Here is a 26018-nt window from a genome sequence, read left to right as displayed (position 1 = left end):
AAATGTATTCTCCTAACCACTCATTTAGCCACGCCCCCTCAATCACCCCCCTTCCGTTAAAGTTGGAGAGCACCTGCACTTATTTTTTTTCCATTTAAAGCACTTCCGGCAGTTGAAATGCTTTATCTTAAGTGTAAGGCAGGGAGTCTCCTGTGCTGTGAAACTGATGAAGGGGCAGACAGCTAAACAAGCCTTCTTGCCAGGGTGCCTACTTGCCTGAAGGAACTGCAAATGTGCACAGCTGGTAAATTTGCAAATGTAAAGGGTTCTTGGAAATTGGTATTAAATAATGGAATCACTTGAATCACTTGAAGCTTCCTGATGACACAGATGTATTCTTTTTAAACGGTTTTGCAAGTGAGTTACCAGCTGAGATGTGAAGTGCGTTCTTTTAAAAGCCAGTTATAAAAAAAGTGCACTACTTACAGTTTTGGTATGTGTTACTAAATTCTATATTCTGGAAGCTCGTTTTTTATCTTAAACATTTTTGTGCATTTTGTAGCCACCTATAATATACTGTGTTTAGACAAGTTTAAAATAATGACTTACATATTCACAGTGCTTGCTGACCCAGACTGGGACCTCGTTGCGCAAAACATATGCATCACTCTTCTCCGAAACACCAAAAAGGATTCAATTCTGTGGCTGTCTGCTTAACAGAGGTTTCATAATTTATAATAGTTCTTTTTCTACTGATTATCTTAATTTACATTTATTTTTAAATTAAAGGGGACATTATTTTTTATATGTAGTTACAATAAGGTGAACGCCCCAAAAAAGTTACAAAATATTTAGTTTTTTTAGCCACGCCTTTGACCGCCCCAAGCTCCCTCACCTCGCACCCATTGCATGCAGCATCACAGTTCCCACACTTTTTTCAATGCACTTTGACTGCTGATCATGTGACACTATCACATGACCAAGAAGAAAGAGGACACTGCTTGAAGGATGTAAGATACCCATTGGTGAAAGCTCTCTTGTCTTTCACATATGCGGGCATGCACGATCCACCCACCACAGCATGGGGCATTGGTTGAGCCAACTTCAGCCATTGGCTCTCTTCACTGTGAGTGGTAGCATTTTTCCTTGTTCACCTATGCAACTCAACCTAAAAGTTAGTCGCTTTCAGTGGCAGTAGCTAGCTGGTAAGTCAATCTTTGCTTTTAATTTCTGTTTTGACTTTCTGCTTTTTAGTATATTTGAATATAACATTATATTTGAAATCGGCTAGTTATTTTACTTATTTTTTTCAAACATATGCATGTCACATTTAGACTGCTTCCTTGTTACTAGGGATTACTGTTACATCTTTAATTTCTACTGTATATGTTTTCAAAACAAACAATAAGCAAAAGCACATTACATGATTGCCGAGGCCAAATCTATTTGCTTTTCCAATGCTTGTGTTTTTTTTTGAATGCCTGTCTTTTCTGTCAGGGGTACTGGGTAAAGGAAGCTTGTGACAAGACTCTAGGAAGCTTTCCGAGTGAGCAGCTGAAGTGACACTGAGATGGCCTTCTCTGCCCTGAAGCTAGTGGAAGGATCTTTCTACACCCATCTTTTGTTCAAAGCACAGTGTGTTACTAATTTGAATATGTATGTCGTATTTGTAGTGTTGGGGGGCCTAGGCCCACATTGGGGCCGGACTGGGAACCCAAAGCAGCCCTGGCAATTCTAAAGGACCAGCCCTCCCGGGGAGGGGGTGGGAGGCAAGCGTGAAGCACTGCTGCTTTTGTTATCGGGGGCTGATATTGCAGAACCACTGCAAAACCAGCCCCCAGTAACATAAAACCGGCCTCCACTGCTGCAACACTGGCCCCATCCTTCTGAACAACGCCCGATGCTCGCTGTGGCCAGTCCGGCCCTGGCCCACATATTGGAGCAATGATGACACAGACGCTGGATTATGGATGGTAACTGGCCACAAGCACTTGCACCCGCGCCCTTCTAATTGGCAAGATCATCTGACCGGTGACACCTGTGATCGATGGGTGTGGGGTGGATGTAAGTGCAGCCCCTAGCAAAGGACTGCTAAGTGACGAGTCTGGAAGGACACTACAGCATTGCTCCGATTCAACCTATACCTCCACAGGAGCGGCTCGGCGTGGAGGGCAGTAGTGTTTAGTTGTTAGTGGAGTTGCCCATCTGTCCCGGTCATGAGAGACTGAACTGGTAAAGTGACACAGCTGGACTTTGAGTTAGTTTGAAGAGACTGTTTGAACAGCTTTCTGGTTTTAAATATTGAAAAGAGACCGAGATAAGTTTGCTGTCCAAAGATGAAAACATGTGCAATTAGGGACGTTTTTCACCTGAGCAATGTGGTTTTCCTTTGCAGAATTTAGGGTATTAGTTTCTGATAGTAAGGCTCTTCCCATCCCCAGCCACACCATTTAATATCAGTTCATAGAAAAGCACTTTCCATCCGCCCTGTTGACTATCGTCTTCATCGGCTCGTGGACCCTGAAAAGAATGAAATCCCAGCCACAGTTGCCTAGGTCCCAGGCAGGAGAGCCCTGTATCTCGCCATCAGAGGCTTTGCCACAGGAGCCACGTCTTTCTAGCCTGCGGTCTGGACTGGCCTACTGGTAACTATTTACAGCCCCCGTGTCTTCAGCATCGAGCGTGCTATCAAATTACTTCATTGGGATACCAAGAGATCGTTCTCATTGGATAAGAAGTCTTAAAGAAACACCTCTTTTTTTTTTTTTGCTGCACCAAACCTTACACACAGCAGAGACAATGAAACTTGTAATGTCTGATTGACATTTCCCAGACACCTCCTGCTCGGTGGAGAATAGTGAACTGTATTATTCGCAATCACCTCTGGATGGCCACCTCTGGGGATTGCCAGGCGTCTTTGAACATGTCCAAACTATCAATCAATCTTACTTTGGAAAGCTCGAAAACAATCTTCGTTGTTACAGTACTTTGGCATTCAATTTTTTCAACATTAAAAATAACATAACATTAACAATTTCTCTCATTCTAACTTATATTTGCCAAATACTGTACCAATTACGTGTGTTACTCCTGCTACTCAGGCCCTCTTTAGGAGTGTCCCAGTAAATGGGCTGCATTTTCCCCAACCCGAGTTACCGATACCAAGAGTATCAGAATGAAAAAACCATTCATAATGAAGGGCTTAGCATCATTTCTAATCTGGATTGTTGGCTTCAAATCAGAAAATATATGTACAATTGGTAAATAATGTATTAACAACTACTGAAACTCAGCCTTTGGTCGTTCACAGCAGCTATTTAGTCAGATAACTCATTAGACTGTGGAAAGAGCTCTGAGGCAATCCCAAAGTCAGACGTGTCCAGTACAAATGACAGTTAAAAATGCCGGAAGCAGAAAATTAATGCTCAATGGTCCCACCTAGAAATTCTTCATCACGATATGAGATGAGATGCCATCACCACAGGAGGAATGAAGTAAACAAGGAAACACCAAACAATGTTTGTGTGAGTGTGTATGTATGATATATATATATATATATATATATATATATATATATATATATATATATATATATATATATATATTTTTTTTTTTTGTAGTATTACCTACTGGTGGCCGCCAGTAGGTAGTTATAGTTAGGAACAACTTTCCACAGATGAAGCTTTTTTTGTTTTGATAATAACTTTAGCACAGTTTGACAAATCTTAATGAAATTACCAAAACTGATGAATCTTCATGAAGTTTCCAAAACTAGTACAGCAATTACTTCAGCTAAAGTTTCGAGGTGATTCGTCAGGTGGATCTGAGAAAAAGTGGGGGCCCCAAAACACGTTTTCCTCATAAAATTTTTCATAGGGATTTTAGACATGACTTCAGCCAGAACCGCTGAACGGACTTACACCAAATTTGGCAGAAAGGTATCTCCTGGTCCAGAAAGAGCCCTTTTTGTAATTCAGTAGTTTTGGAGTTAGTAAAGAAAACATAAATTTGCATATCTAGGGGCATGAATACTCCGTGGATCCGACAGATCTCATGCTGAGATCTAATTGACTGCCAACACTTCAACCAGGAAGTGTTGGCATCCATCTTGGGACTTGAACTCATCCGAGTCCCTAAAAAAAAGGCAAAAAAAGAAGGGGGCTCCAATAATTTTGAAGGTGAGAAAAGATCTGGATAGACTACATAATTTACATCTTTCTATCATGGGCCGTACAAACATCATTAAAATGCTGATCCTCCCGAAATTTCTATATATATTCAGGGCAATTCCCTTAATGTTTGAGGATAAGTGGTTTAAAGTTTTAGAGAATCTGGTAAATAGATTTATTTGGGCTAAGGGTAAGACGAGGAGGGCACTGAGATTTATGGCGCTTCCACGATGTAGGGGGGATGGGCATTGCCAGATCTAAAACTTTACTATTGGGCAGCTGCCCTGCAATATATGTCAGGTCTTATTGGGGGGGCAGAATCTGAGGGACACGGACCCTTCAGCACAACTGCTATATACGGCCTAGCACTAGGAGCTGTATCAGAAAATGTCTTTTTGAAACAGATGGACTCGAGCTATTTTAAAAGAACCAGATTTAAGACGGTCAATGCAGCATTTTGTATCTGGAAAGCGTTTGCAAAAAAATTCGGCCTTGGGAGGTATAATCGATATACAAGAATGGGGCAGAATCCCTTCTTACCTCAAGATATTTTCTCTGATCTTGTGTTTAAAGCATGGGGAAGGAAGGGTATAAATAAGATTGGTGATATTTTGGATGGGCAAGGGATAATGCAGTTTCTCGAGTTACAACGTAAATTTGGATTGGATCTAAGAGACTTTTTTAAATATCTACAGGTCAGAAGTTATATGGTAACAAAGAAGGGAGGGATGGCAGGATTTAAGAAAAACTCAATTATGGAGATTATTCAGGGAGGAACCGAATGTACAATCAAAAGAATTTACTCGGAATTGATAGAATCTAAGCAGGATGACCTAGAAAAATATGCGGAAAACTGGGCAAATAAGCTGGATGTAGGGAAAGGATTTTTTTTTGATTCATTAGAAATGGGACAGAATATATTATGTTCCGCGGCCCTCCAGGCACAACATTACAAAACTTTGTATAGATTATATTATACCCCTGCTAGAATAGCGCAGTGGGGAGGGACAACAGGCATTAATTGCCCGAGATGCGGAAGCTTAGAGGCTGATATTGTGCATATTTTTGCTACGTGTCCGCATATGCAAAAAATACAGAGAGAAATTGAGGTCTTCTTTTCTAGGTCACTAGGATTTGAGTGTAGCTTAACACCAGTGATTATACTGTTAGGAGTTAACGATAGGGTTAGGCAACCTGAATATGACTGTTTTATATTTATCGCTATGGCAACTTTGAGATTATGTATCGCTGCGGAATGGCTTACACCCCTGCCCCCAACTTTTCACTGATGGTTAGCTAGATTAACACAGATTTATAATTTGGAGATGGCAATTTATGCAAGGAAGGGAAAAAAGGGAAGGAGATTAGGTATACAAATTTGGGAGCCCATAACTAAGTGGAAAGAATGTAGTGCAAATTAGCATATTTAGACAGAATATAATGAATAGATATTGTGCAATGTATATATTATATGATTATGTATGAACTGTTTAAAGATTTAAGGAAATAATAATGTATAGTGCTTTAAAAAATGTTGATCTGTATGAATTGTGTCCTGCCCTGTGGAATTTACACGGGGTAATAAAAGCCTTAAATAAAAAAAAAAAAATAAAAAAAAAAAAAGGAAAGAGCTCTGAGGCAATCCCAAAGTCAGACGTGTCCAGTACAAATGACAGTTAAAAATGCCGGAAGCAGAAAATTAATGCTCAATGGTCCCACCTAGAAATTCTTCATCACGATATGAGATGAGATGCCATCACCACAGGAGGAATGAAGTAAACAAGGAAACACCAAACAATGTTTGTGTGAGTGTGTATGTATGATATATATATATATATATATATATATATATATTTTTTTTTTTTTTTTGTAGTATTACCTACTGGTGGCCGCCAGTAGGTAGTTATAGTTAGGAACAACTTTCCACAGATGAAGCTTTTTTTGTTTTGATAATAACTTTAGCACAGTTTGACAAATCTTAATGAAATTACCAAAACTGATGAATCTTCATGAAGTTTCCAAAACTAGTACAGCAATTACTTCAGCTAAAGTTTCGAGGTGATTCGTCAGGTGGATCTGAGAAAAAGTGGGGGCCCCAAAACACGTTTTCCCTGACCCCCTAGGTCTGGTGGTGGGGTTCCACAGGGACCCCGACTGAGGGGTAAAAACGTTTTTTGTTTTATAAAATTTGCCACAAATTCAGTGGACCAGCAAACCTGTGGCAAAACTGAAAAAATGACAATGGTGGGATGGGGCACGTGTGGCCCCCTACCAAGGGCGATTTCAGCCCCTGGGATCCCATTCCCCAGAAAGCGCATCCTCTAGGGCCCATACGAATAGAAGGGCCCATCCCTCTGGCCCTGTGGAGTGTCGGTCCCCAGGGCCCGGCCATTAACTAATAGTTGGAGGGGCACTGCACGCCCCTTCCTCCCGGGCCAGTTTAGGCCTTGAAGACTTCCACCCTCCCCAGGGCTCAGCCATACACAAATAGAGGGAGGGGGCCATTTAGACCCCCTCCCCAGGCCATTTTCAGCCCCGGGAACCCCAACCCCTCGGTCCCGAACTTGCCATCAAAACGGAGGGGCCGCACTGCCTCATCCCAGAACCATTAATGGCCCATTAATTGCCCAATCCCACTGGGCTGGGCTCTTGCTATGAACCGGGGTACCCAGGGTATGGGAGCATGAGAAATGCTCCTGACGGCTGGGAGTGGACTTTTCATGTGTTTCACTGCCATCTGTAAAGCTGGCAGGGAAACTGATGAAAAAATTGCTCCCGGATGCCGAGAGCATTATTTTTAGCTGCTCCCTGCGGGTGGGAGTAATTAAGGGTGGGCGTAGTGGGCGTAGTGGGGCTACGTGAAGCAGCGCGTAGTGTGCCCAAATCTACGCACACTACGTGGTCCGCGTAGCCCCACTACACGCCACCCACCTCCCGCCCGCCCTCCTTTTAAAACATACCCTAATTGTAAATTAAATAAAAGTAAAGACACTTACCTGAAGCGCGGCGTCTCCGGGGCTCCCTCTTCCTGGTTTCCAACTTCTTCTGACAAATGCGCATGCGCGGACGCCCGCGCATACGCATTTCTTGCGAGAAACAATAGGGCTAAACGAACCCAAGGGCAACAAGGAGCAGAAGATTGAAAATTATGATTGTCCTTTAAATTGTGAAAAAAGAGAGGACCGATGTACAATAAAGGAGAACATCACCATGCTGCCTAAAGTAAAGAAACTAGGGAAGAATTCTCAATGTTTAACAAAAAGCATTAAAAAAGGGTAGTTATAAAACAAAGTGAAAGAGGGGAAGGAAAATTACCATAAGAGGTCTGAGCATGCACTGTTTCAATAATACTGCATTGCATAAATTCGGTTGTACAGGATTAGAAGTAGTATAACAACGTAATCCTCTGGCAAATAGGTTTACCATTACTACATGTAGAAAAGTTAGTGCCTTACAAGTGGATTTACACCTTCCTAAATGTAGCCCTTCAGAAAAGAAATTGGAGAGAGAACAAGAAATTAATAATAAACGGAACCAGGTTCTGTGGTACCCTCAAAAACAAGGCAATGGAAACAGAACTTACAAAATATCAACCCCATCTCCTTGGTAAACCGTTGCAACTCCGCTGTGACCCTCATCATGGACATGACTGATGTACATGACCTCACAACCTTCTATAATGCCACGTTACTCGAAATCCTGGAACCTATACTCTACAGCGCCCCTCTAAGAAACAAACGTCTCCTCTAAGACTTCCAAACCTTGGTTCAATGAGGGTCTGAACTCGGAGCGTAGACATCTAAGAGTTGCAGAGCGTCTATGGAAATCGACTCCTACCACTGATAACCTTGAGCACCTTAGAAGGTTAAGGGATTCTTACAATAGGAAGATTCTTAAGGCAAAGGCAGACTTTTTCAGAACTCAGCTGAACCAAGCTATCAACCGGCCAAAAAAACTATTTGAAATCGTCAAGCATCAATCATGCAATCCAACTAACTCTTGGGAATTAGATTACCTGGCCACACCTACCTGTGACGTGCTTGCCAATTTCTTCCACGAAAATACTAAGACCATCGAGCTAGACATACAATCCAAGATGGCCTCCCCGCAAACTATGGTCCAAGATTCTAAATGGGGCGCTCTATTCGAAGTACATTTTAATAATCCAGGGGAAGTCACAAAAAACAATGCCTCATGGCACACCTTCTCGCAAATCTCTCAACAAATTATCGAGAACACTCTTCAAGCAATCAACCCCTCCAATCATTTCTCTGACCCCCTGCCTTCTGCCCTGTTAAAAAAATGTTAAAATATCTATCCTACCATTATGGGCTAAAATTGTAAATGCATCCCTGAGTCAAGGTGTCATTCCGGACTGCCTTAAAATAGGGCAGGTCACACCTATACTAAAGAAAGCTGACGCCACTCCATCTGATCTAAACAACTACCGTCCTATAACCAACATCCCCACTTTGGCGAAACTATTGGAGAAATGTGTACAAATTCAATTATACAACCACATTGAGAATTACAACCTCTTAGACAGTCACCAATCGGGCTTCCGCCAAGGACACAGCACAGAATCTGCACTCACACACATTATGGATGACATACTAAAAATGCTTGACCACAATGAATCATGCCTATTGATACTTTTTGATACTTTTTGATCTGTCCTCCGCCTTCGATACGGTCAAGCATGACAACCTTCTGTCCCTATTGGAACGAAGGATGGGCCTCTCGGGGACAGTTTTGCAATGGTTCTCCTACTTCCTGAACAACAGAACTCAAAGAATCAAGATGAAGGATTCACTCACGCAACGCTCTATGGTGACTCTTGGTGTTCCTCAGAATGCCCTATCACCCATTCTTTTCAACCTCCTAATGGAGCCTGTGGCGAACGCACCGAAATCAGCGAACATTCTATATCACCTGTACGCGGATGACACCCAGCTGTATCTGAAAATCACCTCGCCAGATGACTTCATTGCCCTCAATACTATACTACTGAACACGCAAAGCTGGCTCACTAATAACCACCTCATGTTGAATACCAAAAAAACAGAATTCATTCTCATCTCGCCACCGAGCCATACACCAAAGTTAGACCTATGGTTAAAACACCTAACTTCCTTTGACTGTGTCCCCCTCATCATTGACTCAGCAAAATCCCTAGGAATCTCCATAGACAAACATCTGAATATGCAGTCGCACATCTCTATTGCCACCAAGGGAGCTAATCACAAGCTGAGTATATTAAGGAAACTCAAACCCTTCCTCCCTCAGGCTGATCTAAAAATGGCAGTACAAGCCCTAGTGCTACCAAGATTAGACTACGGAAGCACCAACCTCTGTGGTCTCCCTAAATACAAGTTGGCTCCGCTGAGAGCAGCACTGAATGCTGCGGTTAGACTGGTATCAGGAACCAAAAGAAATAGTCACATCTCAGCAACCCTGAAAGCCCTGAATTGGTTAGCTTACGAGGTAAGAATATACCTTAAAGTGGCCTGCATGACACACAAAGCAATTCACAACAATACACCCAGTTACCTGGCTCTAAAGCTGGAAAGGTCTGGAGGCTGCAGACAACTACGAAGTGCGAGCACTTTCCTTCTGAAACCTCAATCCTTCCATAAGAGGAGTACTGGTTGTAGTGCTTTCTCAGGGATTGCACCCACGATTTGGAACTCTTTACCTCCAGTAGTGCGTGGAATCACTTCCCTTACCGCATTCAAAAAAGAAGTAAAAATACTACTAATGAACAAATTCATGTCCTAAGATTTAATTCTAGGATGTCACCGAGTCTTCTTTAAGATCCGAATACCATTGCCTATCTCAGGTGGATTGGACGAGACTATTGTATGTAAGACTTATATCACAGCCCTTATTGCTCAATAACTGTATGTAGTGTAAAGCTTAGCTGGATGTGGGTCCCCCTTGGTTATCTATACACTTTATATCCATTGTGAATCGATTGAGGTTATAATATGTATGTTTGCTAGCACAATCACCTAATGTTCATTAACTGTCTATTGTACAACGTCCTGCAGAGTCACGGTCCTCTGTTTGTTATTCATATATTTTTATATTTCTTTTGTACAAATTGACACATTTGAATGCGTGTATACCACCTCAACCATTTATGTTCTTATACTGTAAAGCACTCTGATACCCTCGTGGGTCACGTTCGCGCTATATAAAACTTTATAAATAAATACTAGTGACCACTGAATCTAACCAGAGGGAAGAGAATCAAGACAGAGAAAAGAAGGTGAAGAACAAAAGTACTCAAGCCTTGGGCCAAAGAAATGTTACTTTAATGAAGGCAGAAGAGCTGTATACCCTCAGTATGGGAGAATAAAAGGAACTAAAGTGCAATAAGCATGAAGAGGTTCTAATAAAAGTAAGTGACCAATTAGAATACGCTGGAGCCTCTAAGGAAATAATCACTACATTTCCTGGATTTATTTTCGGATTGTGATTCTAGCTTATTTTCAAACCAGTCTATAATGTTGGCAATTTTAAGAGCAGTGTTGACATTAAGCAAAATAATCATCAAAGATATTTTACTGGTCTCTCTCCTTTCAAATGTGCAAGGTAATATAGAATGGCCAAAAGGGATGGTGCAAGTCTATTCGAGGAGAGTGGTTCACCAACTCTTAAATGCCGTAGATATAATGAGATTCGTGGGCTATGATATACAAGAACCAACCCAACATATGAGGTCATTGCGACTGCCCCTTAATGACATAACCTGGGCCTGGGGATGAAAGAACGGTGGTAAACCAACACGCTAGCCACAGATTTCAAGATGAGGGGGAGGCATTGATATATGTTACGGAAACAAATTCTCAGAGCCGAAGTTATACAGGTGTCATGATGAAGAAAACTGACAATAACAGAAGAATACGATTGGAATTGGATAGCAGCGGTAATTAATCCAGCAAATACAGAGGCAAACCATTTTTATTCCTGATACCCACATACTGTGGTTCATTTGAGGTCCTGGAATATTGCAGGCATGATAAGGAATTGGGAATGTTAATGCCTGCACTGGTTGAAAATCAAACGACATCAGCTCGCCTTGCAGGTAACATTGGAAGCAGAATTTGCTATATTCGCGGATATATATGGCATATGACAAGAAAGCCATAAAGGGGAAGTTCGTGGAATTATGTCATTAGTATCAGTAAAATTAAACATAAAAAGCAAAAGAATACTAACTGAATACAAGGAATATGTTGCAGTAGCACTGTCTCGATTTAAGGGAATTGGTAAAGGTATTGCCCAGGCTGATAATAAAGATCTAATAGTGGCTATTATTTACCTTCCACCAAATCCCAATCATGATGGAGTGTTTAAAAATTTGACACAATGAATTATGTATTCGGTAGGGGAGTTAACAGAGTCAGTCATTCTGGGCGTGGCTCTCCCCGCGTCGTGCCAGACTGCATTCCAGACTGGTTGTCATTCCAGCACTGCCTGAGTCACAGCATCAGATGCAATGGAGGGTGAGGACATCTTCAATGAGTAAGTCATTGTTTGTCAGGAGCTTTGGCATGCCTTCTCGGGGCATGTCCTCATTACAACTATCACAACTGCTACACCTATTGGGAGTTTCTGTGCATGTTTTGAAATGTTGCTTAACCTTTTTATGTACTATTGGACATAAATAAACATAAGCAATGGTTATTTGACTTATCTTTACCTTTTGAAAAGGTCCCTCATTACACTGTATTGTTCATTGATATTTTTGGAGAAATGTGTTGGTTTTCTGGCAGAAGGAGAAAGTCATCAAAATAAAAACAATAAACCTCATCAAGTTAAAAACAATCTCCGGGAAAATATTTAGAGCGGCTGTAGCACATGGGAACACTTGGTGGAAGCTTCCTCCTTGGTTATGAACATATAATAAAATCATACAAGGCCTGATTCTGTGATACATTTTGCAGGGACTGTCTGGGGCCCTGAAAAAGAGAGAGGACTGGGGAAAACCACCCTGGATGATACCCCCTCGTGACTGGCTTAGTTAACATCTTTCTGAGCTTCTGCATTGAGTCTCCTTCAGACTTTCAGACAAAGTACAACTACTGGCCGGAAGTGTACAGTATTTATCAAAATTAGACGGCGCTGCCATTGCAAACCAGGGCACAGTCTGGGTTCAAATCTTTAATCCTCTTTGATCCATGGCAAGGTGGATCCTGCCAGAGGTTCTGGAGGCCAGGGGGAATACCTGGTATTAATTAGTCATTCCGTACTCACTGCCTTTGACAACAAGCATTTGCAATGCAATAGGACTTGCATTTATGCGAGACCTATTGCATTGGAAACGGGAGTGTGGGCAGGTGAAAGGGCACAAATGGGAGTGGGGGTAAGGGGGTCGAAAAGTCACGGACTGCGGGAGGAAGCGGGGGGAGACAGGGAAGAAAACAATTTTGGAGTTAAGAGGCCAGTAACCATGGAAGGATACAAATGACGCCATGGCTGTCATGAGGAGGGACTAACAAGCCTAAAACCAATCGGAAGGCATCATTTTGGACCTAAGCCAATGAAAAAGATGGGCGGAGAGTGGGCAGAGAGTGGGCGGATTTTCCACAATGCTTCCATGCTATACTGAATACTGCATGCCTCTCAAAGCGAGCAGCGTATCCGCTGCAATGCTAGGCTCGACCTAAAAAACTAGGGGCTATATTCATGGCCGAGTCACGCAGTGCAGTGCAGTTCAGTGCAGTAAGCCCCTTTGCTGCACTGCGGGACATGGAAAGGGCAGAAATGTGTCGTATTTAAGCCAATACGGCACATTCCTGCCTTTTCCCTGAAGCTGATGTCCTTTTGGCTGCCTAGTGCCAATGCAGGCACCCTTGAAAGAGTGCATGCATTGTAAGGTGGATTGCTTTTGTGAAGAAGGGGCACCTTCCTGCACAAAAACAATCCCCTGAGGCTTGTTCCTCTTTCTATGTGTGATGCAGAATGCAGCAGTACAAAAGGGGGTGGTGATGGACGGAGCATCAGAACCAATCAAACACTCACACCCAGTCAACAGATCTGGGTTTGATCCATCACCATTCTTTAGCCCACTCTGCCACCCCAGTTCAGACATGGCCATATGCAAATCAGTCAGACCCTGTGCCTCATGGGAACAGTCCAGCCCGAACTGCCAAGCCATGCCTTCCCTGGACCAGAAACAAGCTTCCTAGGACCGGTTTCTGGCATTTCAGCCGTCTTCAGCCAGGCTTGCTTGAATCCAGTGGCAAAGTGAGCAAGGGACTCACGTCTGAGCATACCCTGCCAACTTATGGCGAACAAAGCAGTACAAAAGGGGGTGGTGATGGACGGAGCATCAGAACCAATCAAACACTCACACCCAGTCAACAGATCTGGGTTTGATCCATCACCATTCTTTAGCCCACTCTGCCACCCCAGTTCAGACATGGCCATATGCAAATCAGTCAGACCCTGTGCCTCATGGGAACAGTCCAGCCCGAACTGCCAAGCCATGCCTTCCCTGGACCAGAAACAAGCTTCCTAGGACCGGTTTCTGGCATTTCAGCCGTCTTCAGCCAGGCTTGCTTGAATCCAGTGGCAAAGTGAGCAAGGGACTCACGTCTGAGCATACCCTGCCAACTTATGGCGAACAAAGCAGTACAAAAGGGGGTGGTGATGGACGGAGCATCAGAACCAATCAAACACTCACACCCAGTCAACAGATCTGGGTTTGATCCATCACCATTCTTTAGCCCACTCTGCCACCCCAGTTCAGACATGGCCATATGCAAATCAGTCAGACCCTGTGCCTCATGGGAACAGTCCAGCCCGAACTGCCAAGCCATGCCTTCCCTGGACCAGAAACAAGCTTCCTAGGACCGGTTTCTGGCATTTCAGCCGTCTTCAGCCAGGCTTGCTTGAATCCAGTGGCAAAGTGAGCAAGGGACTCACGTCTGAGCATACCCTGCCAACTTATGGCGAACAAAGCAGTACAAAAGGGGGTGGTGATGGACGGAGCATCAGAACCAATCAAACACTCACACCCAGTCAACAGATCTGGGTTTGATCCATCACCATTCTTTAGCCCACTCTGCCACCCCAGTTCAGACATGGCCATATGCAAATCAGTCAGACCCTGTGCCTCATGGGAACAGTCCAGCCCGAACTGCCAAGCCATGCCTTCCCTGGACCAGAAACAAGCTTCCTAGGACCGGTTTCTGGCATTTCAGCCGTCTTCAGCCAGGCTTGCTTGAATCCAGTGGCAAAGTGAGCAAGGGACTCACGTCTGAGCATACCCTGCCAACCTATGGCGTATGGGGTGGCGTAGTGGGCAAAAGAACGATGGATTTAACCCAGATCTCTTGACTGGGGGAGAATGTCTGCATTGTCAGCATTCCGTCCATCATTTGTTTGTTGTAATGCAGAATGCAGCACACTCAGAAATAGGAATACACGAGGGGAAATAAACATATTTCTCCTCGTTATGCCTCACCTGGGGTGGCGTAGGTTTTTGGTGCATTCCCAGGTCCAGCACTTCTGGTAAATCTGGGAATGCATCAAATCCTTAAATGTTGTGTGAAACACGTACACAACGTCCATGGAAACGCCTTCCTGGCATAGAGTAATGCAGGCAGCGATTTGCGATGCATTACATTACTTGAGATTTATGAAGCCCCCCATAGCCACATAAGGTGGCCTTGCGGGGAATCATAAATCTCGTTTTTAATTTGCAACATGTTGTGTGGTGCAATACTGACGCAAAGGGTATCGTAAATATGCCCCCAGGCTCACTTAGTTATGGTCTCCAGAGTCATCACAGAAGGAAAAGGGGAGTGCTGGGACACCTTTCATCATGCACATGCTATTTTGGATATGCTGCAATATGTAACAAGTCACACAGTACCACAAAACAAGGGGGAAAGAAGAACCCTACTTATGGGACATTGTATGGAGTTTACAGGCATGAGCACAGGTAAAAAGTCATACCACTGAACTAAGGTCTGGTGCCACCAGTCTTCAGTAACCCCGAAGCCTCGTGTCAGGGTGTACTGGCCACCCTTGACTGCAAGTACAGATATATTATGGATGCACCCATTGAGCCTGCAGAGCCCTGTGCTCTGCTGGTGACTGTCACAGTATCATGCAAAGCCTCAAGTGGAGCCACAGATTCTTATTCCACTGTCGGAAACAAACAGAAAAGACCAGACCAATCGAACATGAGTAGTGGGGCAGCTTCCACAGCGATGAGAGGACTTTCGGCCATGCAACATTCTAGTTGTATTGCAAGAGATTATAGTTATAGTCCATGCAGGTGTAGGCAAGCAGAAAGGTTTTATTAATAACGAATGCTGTCAGAATAGCTGCCTCCATAAAAGGTTTGTAACCCTGGAACAGGATACTGCCAAAGGTACTAAATGATAATCTATTAGTATGTTTTCCTAGCTCAAATGATTAGACCTTTGTAACAAAGAGCATCATATTGCGATGTGATGTCATGCATGATGATAAGACAACCACATGATCATTGCGGAACACCTTTTCTGACACCCACCCGGAGTTTCTACCTTTCCACTCAACCCCACGCCTGTTTGCCATGTATGGATAAGGGCTGGTCACTATTGACGGCCTTCGTCTACAGATATGGCCGGTCTCTATTTTCCAGATGCTGAGCAGTGGCCGGAATATCAAATTCCTTTTCATAGCAGATATGTGTGAGTGTACCGCTGTCCTTTGTCACTTCTCTTTCAAATAGATGGCACTTATAGACTTTCTAAAGACTCCAGGAAAAGCAGCAGGGTTCTGGAAGGTAGTTGCAGGAAGGAAAGTTCATAAATACATCAAAACCACCCATTGCTGGTGGATCAGGAAGATCAGACACTTCTTGCAGCCTAGCTCCACATTCTGGTATCTGTGGAGGCAATTTTAAGAGGTGGCCCACTGCTCAGAGGTATTTTGGGATTTACCCAACCATGATATAGCACTGTGCTCTAACCATAAATGTTTTCAACTGGATGCCATAGTTACTCTCCCTGCATTTCTTATGTTGTTCCCCTGAAAGTTCCCGTATTTGTTTTTGCTTTGTGCCCACTGGTCTCTGAAACTACCCTGTTACCAATGACCAGGCAAAGGTCGAAAGTCTGTTATAAACAAAGAAATCCACTAGTGGAGAGTAAACACCGAGTCTCAGATATGAATATTGGAAGTTCAAAATACCACTTTACAATTTCATCAAGTACCCATACCTAGGGTGAAATCGGTCCTAGGTTGCTTGTGTTCCAGTTCAGGGAAGACCTGGCTTAGTTCAGGTTGGAATATTCCCATGAGGAGCAGGGTCAAGGCTGATTTGCATATGGCTGGGTCCAAACTGAGGTGGCAAAGTGAGCAAAAGAATGATGGGTGGGAGGGCTGCCCCGAGCGATTGCTAGAGGTTAGACCTTATACAAGCAGCCTCGCATTACCTTTTGTGCGTTTCACAACTAAATTGTAAACAAGATGCCCTAACTAAAACTACTTCTTTAAATCTCTTTGTGATGAGCTAGAGCAGGGTCTCCAAGCTTTTTTGTAATAAGAGCAACTTATACTCAAATAAAATTATCCAGAGGTACTAATAATAATTGTAATCAAAGCAGACAAGATCACATTAGTGGGCACCCCATGCAAGATTACCAGCAGTGATAGTCTCAGTGTGTCAGGGAGGGTTACCAGTTGTAATGTCAAAAAGGCTTTGTCAATTTGGAATGCGTTTACGTGGATAATTCATAACAGCCACAACTGCAATGCCCCGGGTACCAAGGTAATAATATGAGTAATAAGCCTCTCCATTGCCACAAAATCTATAACTCAAATATGAGTTTTAATATATTTTGCAAATCCAACTATTTGTGTCCAAATATCAATATATGAGTTCTGGAAATACACACATTTTCGTCTCATATACACACTTTTCGATTTTGGTAGACACACATTAATTTAGCCAATCAAAATCTTCAAATGTAGTGGGCTGGGCTACGACAGGAGAGATAGACAGAAAGCTACCAGTAGCTGATGAGCTACTCCTTGGAGAAGCCTGACAAGAGACTTCACACTTTGACGCTTCTGCTCAATGATTGCTGGTCTACTATTGGGTGATGTACATTATTTGCTGTTACTGCACATATCGAAATTATAAATAGTGCTATAAAAATATTACAATCCCAGGATACATTTTAGTAGGTCAAACCTGCTGCCATTTATCTGTGGAAACATGCCCAGTAAAAAAGCACCAAGTACCTCACATTATTCCCAATTACTTGGGAAAACTAATAATTGTGTGGTGAATATAGCTCCTGATAAATTCGGACTCAGCGAAGTGAGATTTTAGGAGGCGCTATAAATATTGCACCAATAACAGGCCAACTCATAATGAGGCCCTACATTGCATTTCCAGGCTCAATAACAAGCATCAATGTCTGTAGGGAGCACGTGCAGTCTCATCTCTGATGCTTCTGAGTGGCCGGCCCCAAAAGCCTCTCTGAAACAGTCTGACTCTAGTTGGGAAAGTGAGGTACTATCAGATTAACTGATAGAAACATCTATTATTTATTGGAGGTAGATACTGCACAATATAAACTACGTCATTAAACACCTAGAGTTCTAAGGAAAGCTTTGAACGAAGACAGACACTGCCAACAGGCGAGTTATTTTATGACTCAAAGAAGCCTCTACGTCCAACTTAGCAGGATCCAAACATTTATTTTCTTTGGGGTTGAACGTGGTCTACCCAAATTAAAGACCCTCTCTGGTCCAGTGGATTTATAGAGTGGTATATAACCTTAAAAGTATGATCTCTAAAGAGGAATTGGCTCCTTGCTGAGCCACGATGGCGGCCTGGGGATTTTGCACAATCTTCAGACAAAATTTGCATTCAACTGTTCATGATGTTTGCCTCGTCATCTGCGCTCCCTGCCAGCTAGGGGTGGCTTTGCCAGACAGTAGTGGCGGCTCCCCCATTGGGGCATGGGGGCGTCGTCCCACTGCTTTCCTGCAGTGCGAGAAGGCAAAAACATAAATGGTAAAACTACCATTTATGTTTCTGCTTCTCGCACTGTGAGAAAGCAGAAGTGCCTGGTTGGGGGCGGGCAGGTGGGCGGTCCTGCTCGACGGTCCGAGAGGCTTTGGGCTCCAGTAGGTTTACCAGAGTGTGGTCTTCAACGTACAAGTGTACGAGATTTCCACACCCCCTCCGTTGACCATGAGGCATATTGGTGCTTCAATACATATATTACCAGACGTATATTTACGTATGTATTAACTTAAACGCATGCCTATTAGCTGCAGCGTCTCACTTTTTTCACCATAATTTGGTCTACTAGGAGTGGTTTCTTACACTGGGCTGGTCCCGGTGCAGTCCTGAAGAAGAGCTGGGGAAGCTCGAAACTAGTTGACCATATGCTAGGTACACCTATTCATTATTTTTAGGGCCTTTAGCATATTACCCTGTTTTTAACCAATTAGCTAGGAGCAAGAATAAAATATATTTGGCCCACTAGTTGATTATTTTAATTAATTTGTCCCACTCCTTTCACTGCACTACACCTGCACTACACATAGTCTGTTTTAAGTGCTCCTACGTCATCCGCAAGTCGCAGCACGCCCCAGCCCGTAGAGGACTGGGAGGACCCCAATGATGAAGCATGTCACCGTGGGGAAACCCTGGTGAGTGAGGGGACTCAAGTAAAGAAAAGTATTGCCCTTTTCTTTGTTCTGGTATTCGGAATTCAATTGCTCTTCCGACGCCTTAAGGTTAGGTTCTTTTTACCTGTTCATTCAGGTTGTTATTTAATTTCGGTCCTGCTCGAGGGCAGACGGGGAGTGGCTTACCCACTATTGTGGGTACTGACTGTTTGGTCGAACAAAACAGTCATGGGCACTCCCCCTTTTTCTCTATGTAGGCTGCTGCATGCAGCCTACATAGAGAAAAGTGCCCGGCTGGGGCGCTCTGCGCTGCGCCTCACCAATCACAACGCTGCCATTGCAGCGTTGTGATTGGCTTAAGGGAGCAGGAGGAAGGAGGCTGCCTATAACGTGCCAGGAGCAGCAGGAACTGAGGCGGCGGCGCGGGATGCAGTCGCGGAGGAAGGTGTTTTTTATTTTATATATATTACTGTGACCGCCCCACTTCCATCCCCCCTCCCCCGCGCGAACCCACCCGCCCTTTTTGCCAGCCGGGACTGCTTGTTAAACATATAGAAAGAGTGGCCGCTAATCTGGGTGAATGTTAGTGTTAACTTCCCGCCCTGAGCAGCGAGCCTCTGCCTGCACACACCATCTATGTACACGTGAGGGATTGCTCAGTTGTATAGGAGCATCTGTGGGAATTATAAGGGTTCTCCGATTAACAAAACTTCAGCCTGCACCATCTATGTGCTTTGAGGGAACGCCCTGCTGTTAAATATACACTTCTCTGGGTTGCCAGATTAGACGATGTCTGTACACAGTCTATGGCATTTGGATGGTGAGAGACAGCTCTGCTGTCCTGTGTATATGTAATCAATACCACCCAAATGGTGCAGGTGGTGGCGTGGTCTCGAGAGGCTGTGTTAAACACCCCAAAGGAGACGAACAAAAATCTACTCTTTAAAACACACTAAAGCGCATAAGCATGCAATCTTCTCGTAAAGTGCCCTGATGCCCTGCTCTCCGTGATTCAATTTCATCCCTTGTTAAGTTTTTTACTTGGATTATGCAACTAAGCTGAATGACGAATTGAAGGTACGCAAAGTGAACATTTTATCCGTATAAAAGGAGAACGAGGTGAGAGATTGCGAACATTCCTTTCGGTGCTCCTCTGCTGAATACCTAGCTAGTGAAAGCTCTCCTGGGTTCTCGCGTGGCCTGGCCTTTGCTTAAAACTTGGAGTCTGCTGCACTTTAGACATTTTAAACTCCAAAGCCATATTTTGAAAGAGTATCACCAAGTTCCAGCATGGTGCGTGTGACAAGATTCAGCCCTCGCCCTCCTCACCCTGAGATGGAAAAAGCTGTTCAAGGTACTGTCTTTACAAATGTACAATCTTTAGTCACCTCTGCAGAGAGCTGACCCTGCTGTCAGAACTGGGCCACCCATACTTACGAGAGAGGAGAAAGTATTTGGAATCAGTCGATAGCGATAAATAACATTGACGGACAAGAATGTTTTTAGAAAGGCGAAACTACTTATGCTATAAGGCCTAGGATTTTTTTTTCTGTGCAGTGAATAAAAAGCAGTTGTCAAGTAAGCATTATTTTCAGCCACGTTTGACACACGCATGCAAAAAAATACTCTTTGCAATCAATGAATGCCCTTTTATATGTTTTATATGTTGTAATCTGGAAATTGACATTTGTTTACAGTCATTGAAATTCATTGAAGCGCAGGCAAAGCAATATTTTAGATTGTGTTAGAGCGGAATGCCATCATTGCAGCTTAAGGGCAGGCCTTAAGATCAGATAAGACAGGTGCCTTGCAGGGCTACCAGATAGCAAGAGTATACTGTGTGGCATCCGGGAGCTGTAAATGTGACTATTTTGCTGGTAGGGAGGTGCCAAGGACAAAATGCATTTTGGCTTGCTGTGCCGATAATCCTGGCACGATTTTTGTATACAACTGTATGAAACGTGAATATTGTGTTGTCTAGTGATAAAGTACAAAAGAGTTGTATGTCTGTCTCCCCTAAAAAAGTAGTGAAAGATCACCAGAATTCACTGTGTCCCTGACTGCTGCTTGCTTGAGTCTATGGGGGTCTTTTTGCTGCTGATAAAGGTTTCTTGAGGCCGCCTCATCTGTGAGGTACTCAGCAATGCATTGTATCTCGAAGTCTGTTATGAAGCTCTGTGGTTATACTGAATAAGCAGCTACCTATGTAATATGACATCTCTTTATTAATGTAATAACTGCACTTTCACAATTGCTTTATTATCCTTCCTGCTTTCTCAAATTTGCTTAAAAATGCACCAGTTGTCCACTCTTTTTTCAAAATTTGCTTGGGGGGAGGAACTCCCAGCAGGTTGTTCCGGCTCGCTTGATACGCTCGCTCACTGTGGTGCAGTATGACAATAATTTTACACCTTACCACTTTTAAATGTCACCAGCCGCCACTGCCAGACACACACACACACACATACTAATGCCTATTTGCAGACCATGTGGCTGCTTGCCTTCCACAGAATCCTAAGAAGCACCATTCCAATGCAGCATTTCTGTAGAGGTCTCATGCAAAACACACCAATGAGGGGTACAATTATAAAGATAAACATACAAGTATCACCGAAAGATGCCCACACAGCTCCTTGGTGCCCATTATTATTGGGGTACAGACAGGCGCGCAACGCCCATGTGGCTGAAAGGGCTGAAGCACCCCTGCCCCCCCCCCCCGTCGTATCAGCCTGGGGCTGCTGCTGTGGGCTCGGCTGGGCAGTGTCTGGAGTTATTTCTCCGGCACGTCCGAATTTTTCACAGATCTTTAAAAGACCATTTGCATGCTTACATACCTTTGTAAACTGGTTACCGAGGCGTACTTTTTTTTCTGGTTCCAGTACCCCCTCGGCCCCCGCTCTGCCTATTCCTTACATTTGTATTTTATAATTACTGCCATAGAGTGAGAATGAATTTCCTGAAAAGGAATATAAAGTAGGGTTGCCAAAAAAAAATGCCAGCCATGTGTTGTTTAAAGAGCCTGCAAAGACCTTGTCTTGAAACTAAATAGAGTTATAAATAAAAAAGTATGTATTCATTTGTTATGTGACTTTTCTGTCTTTGTTCCCTTTAATTATCAGTCATTGATCATTCAGGCAGCCCTAGAATACAGTTACAATTGCTTTCAATTTATATTTGCTGGTCGAAGTATGCACAGATAAGTGCTGAAAATACAGCTTTAGGTGACTGCTTATTTTTGTGCCACCTGGGACATCAAAATAATGAGCTAGCAACCCTAATCATAAGACTGGAAGTTTGTTGCAGGATCAGCACATTATTTATTTCCTCCACCCTCGATCCCTGATTAATGCCATAATAGCAATAGTTTAACTTATACCTGAAACCCTACGCCACCCTCAATAACATGCTGAGTTACTTCAAGTGTCTGGGAATGCACCCTGCATTCATACAACTCACTCCGCTTTCTTCACCCTCCACTTTCACGCTGACCCTGCAGTCACATCCATCACAATGCACTCACACTGATCATCACGTACTCACACCATTCACCTACTCACCCTGCACTCACAGTGATCACTCTGTGCTCACAATACACTTGCGCTGTTCACCCTGTACCTCACCCTGCAGTCACAAGAGCACTCTACTCATCCTGCACTCATGTGACACTTGACTCACCTGTCCCCCTCACTGCTCAATCTGCAATCTGACTCAAACAAACCCACGCTAACCATGCGTTAATGCGTCCCACTCTGCACTTAAATCTGCACCCAAAATATGGTCACCTCACTCACCCTGCAGTCACTCCTCTTACCCTATGCTCTCACTGTCGCATGGCTCACCGTGCACTCACATGGGCACTCCTGCCACCCACAAAGCCCAGAGGGTTAATATGCCTGCTACAAAGAATGTGTACCATGTAGATCACAGAAGTGAGTGGGAGTAAACTATGAGTGGCCCTAAAAAAATGAAATGTTTGTCAGAAAGGTGCTATAAAGAGATGAGGTGCATTGTTGGGGAGTAGTAGCAAGGGAATTAATGGAAGAGGAGGAAATGGGGAAGGGGGCACAAAAAAAGACTTGCACCGTGTGCGACCAGTGCTAGGGCCAGCCCTGTCTGGGAGTGTTAGCCCCCCTATGAGTTTGGGTCTAGCTGCGCCGCAGGGTTCAGATTTGACTATTCATAAACCCAATTCCTGTCTCATGCCCCAAGCTGTCTCCCCGTCGATCGTCTTCCCTTGTCTGGGGCTCGCTTTCTCTCTATCTCCCCTCCCCGACAATCCCTCTCCATTTCATCCTTTCATGCCTCGTGGCCGCAACTTACTCCCCTCTCCAATGCCTTAGACTCTCTCACCGCGCCCGACGGGCCTTCCCCCACCCTTTGTTGGCCTCAGACTCTCTACAAATCACTGCCCCGGCCTGATACCCCTTTTCCTATACTCCTATCTTCAAACCCCCATCACTCTCACGGGCTCACTGGTGTCCGCCCACCACTCTCACTTATCAGAAACTTTCTCCCACACATTACCGTTGCCTGCTGCCTCGCTCCTCCCCAGCCCCTGTGAAGGCCCTGCACCCGCAGGCGCTGTCCGTGGCGTTACCTGCCGGCAGGACGAGGAAGGCCACGGCAATGAGAGCGCAGTCGAACCCGTGTCTTTCCCACCAGCTGCTGCTCTTCACCAGGGTCTGGACCATAGAGGAGAGCTCCCCCATCAGGGGTTCCTCCCACGGGGCCCCGTCCGGTGGTGACCTCGGACACGGTCCGGCGGGGCCACCTGAGAGGAGGGGAGCCGCAGACTCGTCCTTCTCCTCGTCCTTCTTCTCCTCATCCTCCTTCTCAGAAGCCAGCCGGTGGCCGCCTAGAGGAGAAGCACTCATTAGTGTCCCTGGATCTCCTTGGCCGGCGTCTTCTGAGTCCAGCCTCAGGCCTCGCTGCTGCCTGTTCCTCCATCTGAGAAGCACCTGCTCCGGATTTGGCGGATCAGGAGACGGTGTGACCTCCTTCCCCGAAACCTGGTCACTCTCCTCTCTGAAGCATCCTTCTTGCGGGCTCGAACAGGCATCCGGATTTTGTTCCAAGGACACCTCCTCTCTGGGGGTCACCTGGCCACGCATCTCCTCTTCAGGGCTCGGACAGGAGTCGGGGACGGCAGTGTCCTTGGCGGGCAGAGCTCGGAACGCCCCCTCTGGGTCGCGGGGTGGGTCGGAGCCCTCGCTCGCCCGGTGGTGCACCGGATGGGACGCGGCACCTGCTGGCTGCATCTCTGTCCCACCGTGGAGCTTTTTCTCCACCCTCCCGGGACAGAGCCTCGCGCAGCACGAGCCCAGCTTCAATCAGCAGAGTCAGCTCGGTCTAATGGGCCATCCCGTCACGGGCTCGCGAGGCAGGAACCCGGCTAGACTCTGCACTGTCAGCCCAGGCTAATGACACATCCCAGGAAGGGCCGCGGAGCAGCCGCATGCATCCAAGGTGTCCCGCACATACACTCGCACTGGAAGGACCTGTTCCTTAAATCATGCACTGGGAAGCTGCCCTTGGGCGAGGGCCTGTCTCCAATGCACATAGCTGTTTCTCGGTAAATGCATTTCTTATTTACACAATCCATATTTCCCCTCCTCCTACACATGGTCCCTGATGCTCTCTCTTTCCATCCATCTTTTAAAATGTTTCGCTCACGGAGATTTATTTATTGCTCCTTGACACCTCGCCCAGAGGGCACCGGATCACACTGAAAGGAACATCCCTGCTGCTGTAGGCCGGTGCTCTGAAAGAAGGAGGGTGGGGGCTTGGGGATGGCAAGGGTAGCAGTTATGCAAAAACCTGCACGTGCACTTGCAACCCAGATATTCGCCCCAGTTTGAGTGACTTTCACAAGAGACACTGCCATCAGAAAAGGTATCCCCAGTGGGTGCCGTGCCCCCCACAAAACCCGTGCACATTACCATGGCTCCACACTGCTTATTGACCAGTCACGCTGCCCTGCACAGGAGGCACCGCCAGCACCAGTGTCAATCCGTCGCGTTATCACTGCCCTGACTGGGCACCTGCCGCACAGATACTCTGGTACCTTTATCAAGCAACGGGAGGTAATACCATCACTCTGCGCGCTCCGAGCCCAAGGCCCCTGCCCCGAAGAGGAGGAGGAGGCAGCAGCAGTATCTGTGTGGGGCTGCAGTCCTGTCTCAGGCTCAGGCTGGACGCGGAGAGTCCTGCCTTCCTTAGAAGGAAGCATATAGAGAGATGACGTGTTGTCAATCAGTCTGAAACTTGCCTTTGTGTGCTGTGGAAAACAGCCAGTGCAATTTATACCGCCGCCCCCTGCCATTGGCTTATGGTCAGTGGCGTAACGAAACTTGAGGGGGCCCCCCTGCAGAGTGCGTGGAGGGGCCCCCTGGAGGTTGGGGGTCCCCCGCACCACAGAGGCTGCGGGGGCCTGTGTTACGCCCCTGCTCCCTGCCTGCCACTGCAGACTGGAAAGACAGTTGTCTCACTGCAAGTTCAACTTTACCAGTACAACTAGTGGCAAAGCCACCAGTATGTGTAAGTCTACTCCAAGGAAGGCCTATAGAGCCCAAGGGGCGGGAGCTTTATATTGTTAAGCAAGACACATAGGTTTATATATGGCTTAGCTGCAAAACCTCTAAAAGTTGTCGTTTTGCTGAGGAAAGTTAGTAGCCCCATTGGCTAACACAGGGTTACCTGCTGGCAGCCCAGCCTGGTTAACTTCTGAATGGGACTACTGCTGGAACCAGCACCTTCTGGTTGGCTGAAGGGGTACCCCCAGCCAGGCAGAATCCACCGCTCCTGTCAAGGGCAGGTTTTTACACAAACTTACTACCCATGCTCACCCTCGGGTAGCTTGGCACTGAGAAGTCAGGATTATTACAGAGGCAATGTGTAAAGCAAAGGCATATTACGCCACCACGGTAAATACACGGCACGTCACAAAAGAGAGACATCACACCAAATATTGTTTTTAGTCAGCACACACATTAATCGATGCAACATGAATATTATGTATTTATGGGCATAAATCACACTTGCCAGTATTGTTAGCAGTACTAGGCCCAATCGTGTTGACAGAATTTCAATATATGCACACATGAGAAAAAGTTGTATTCTAAACCCCACACAGCACCTGTATCTGGTGTAACACGTTGTCAGTCTCCAGCCCACCACCACAATCCTATTACTGCAATATCACACAGTTTAAAGGTGCACCTTAGGCCACAACGGCATCAGTAATATGTACAT

General features: G+C 45.1%; 1 protein-coding gene across 1 annotated transcript in view; it reads right to left on the bottom strand.

The window, feature by feature from the left end:
• Nucleotides 1-24277, bottom strand: part of FADS6 (fatty acid desaturase 6) — a 178449-nt gene extending 154172 nt beyond the window's left edge. The window contains exon 1 of the mRNA XM_085617082.1: nt 23365-24277. Within this exon, the coding sequence (XP_085473208.1) occupies nt 23365-24025 (661 nt within the window). The 5' untranslated portion in view covers nt 24026-24277. The remainder of the gene's footprint in view (nt 1-23364) is intronic.
• Between the last annotated feature and the right edge of the window lie 1741 nt (nt 24278-26018).

The sequence above is a fragment of the Triturus cristatus genome, chromosome 7, assembly GCF_964204655.1.
Source record: "Triturus cristatus chromosome 7, aTriCri1.1, whole genome shotgun sequence".
Classification (NCBI taxonomy): Eukaryota; Metazoa; Chordata; class Amphibia; order Caudata; family Salamandridae; genus Triturus; species Triturus cristatus.
The sequence above is the reverse complement of the archived record's forward strand: the minus strand, read 5'-3'. Positions and strand labels throughout refer to the sequence as shown.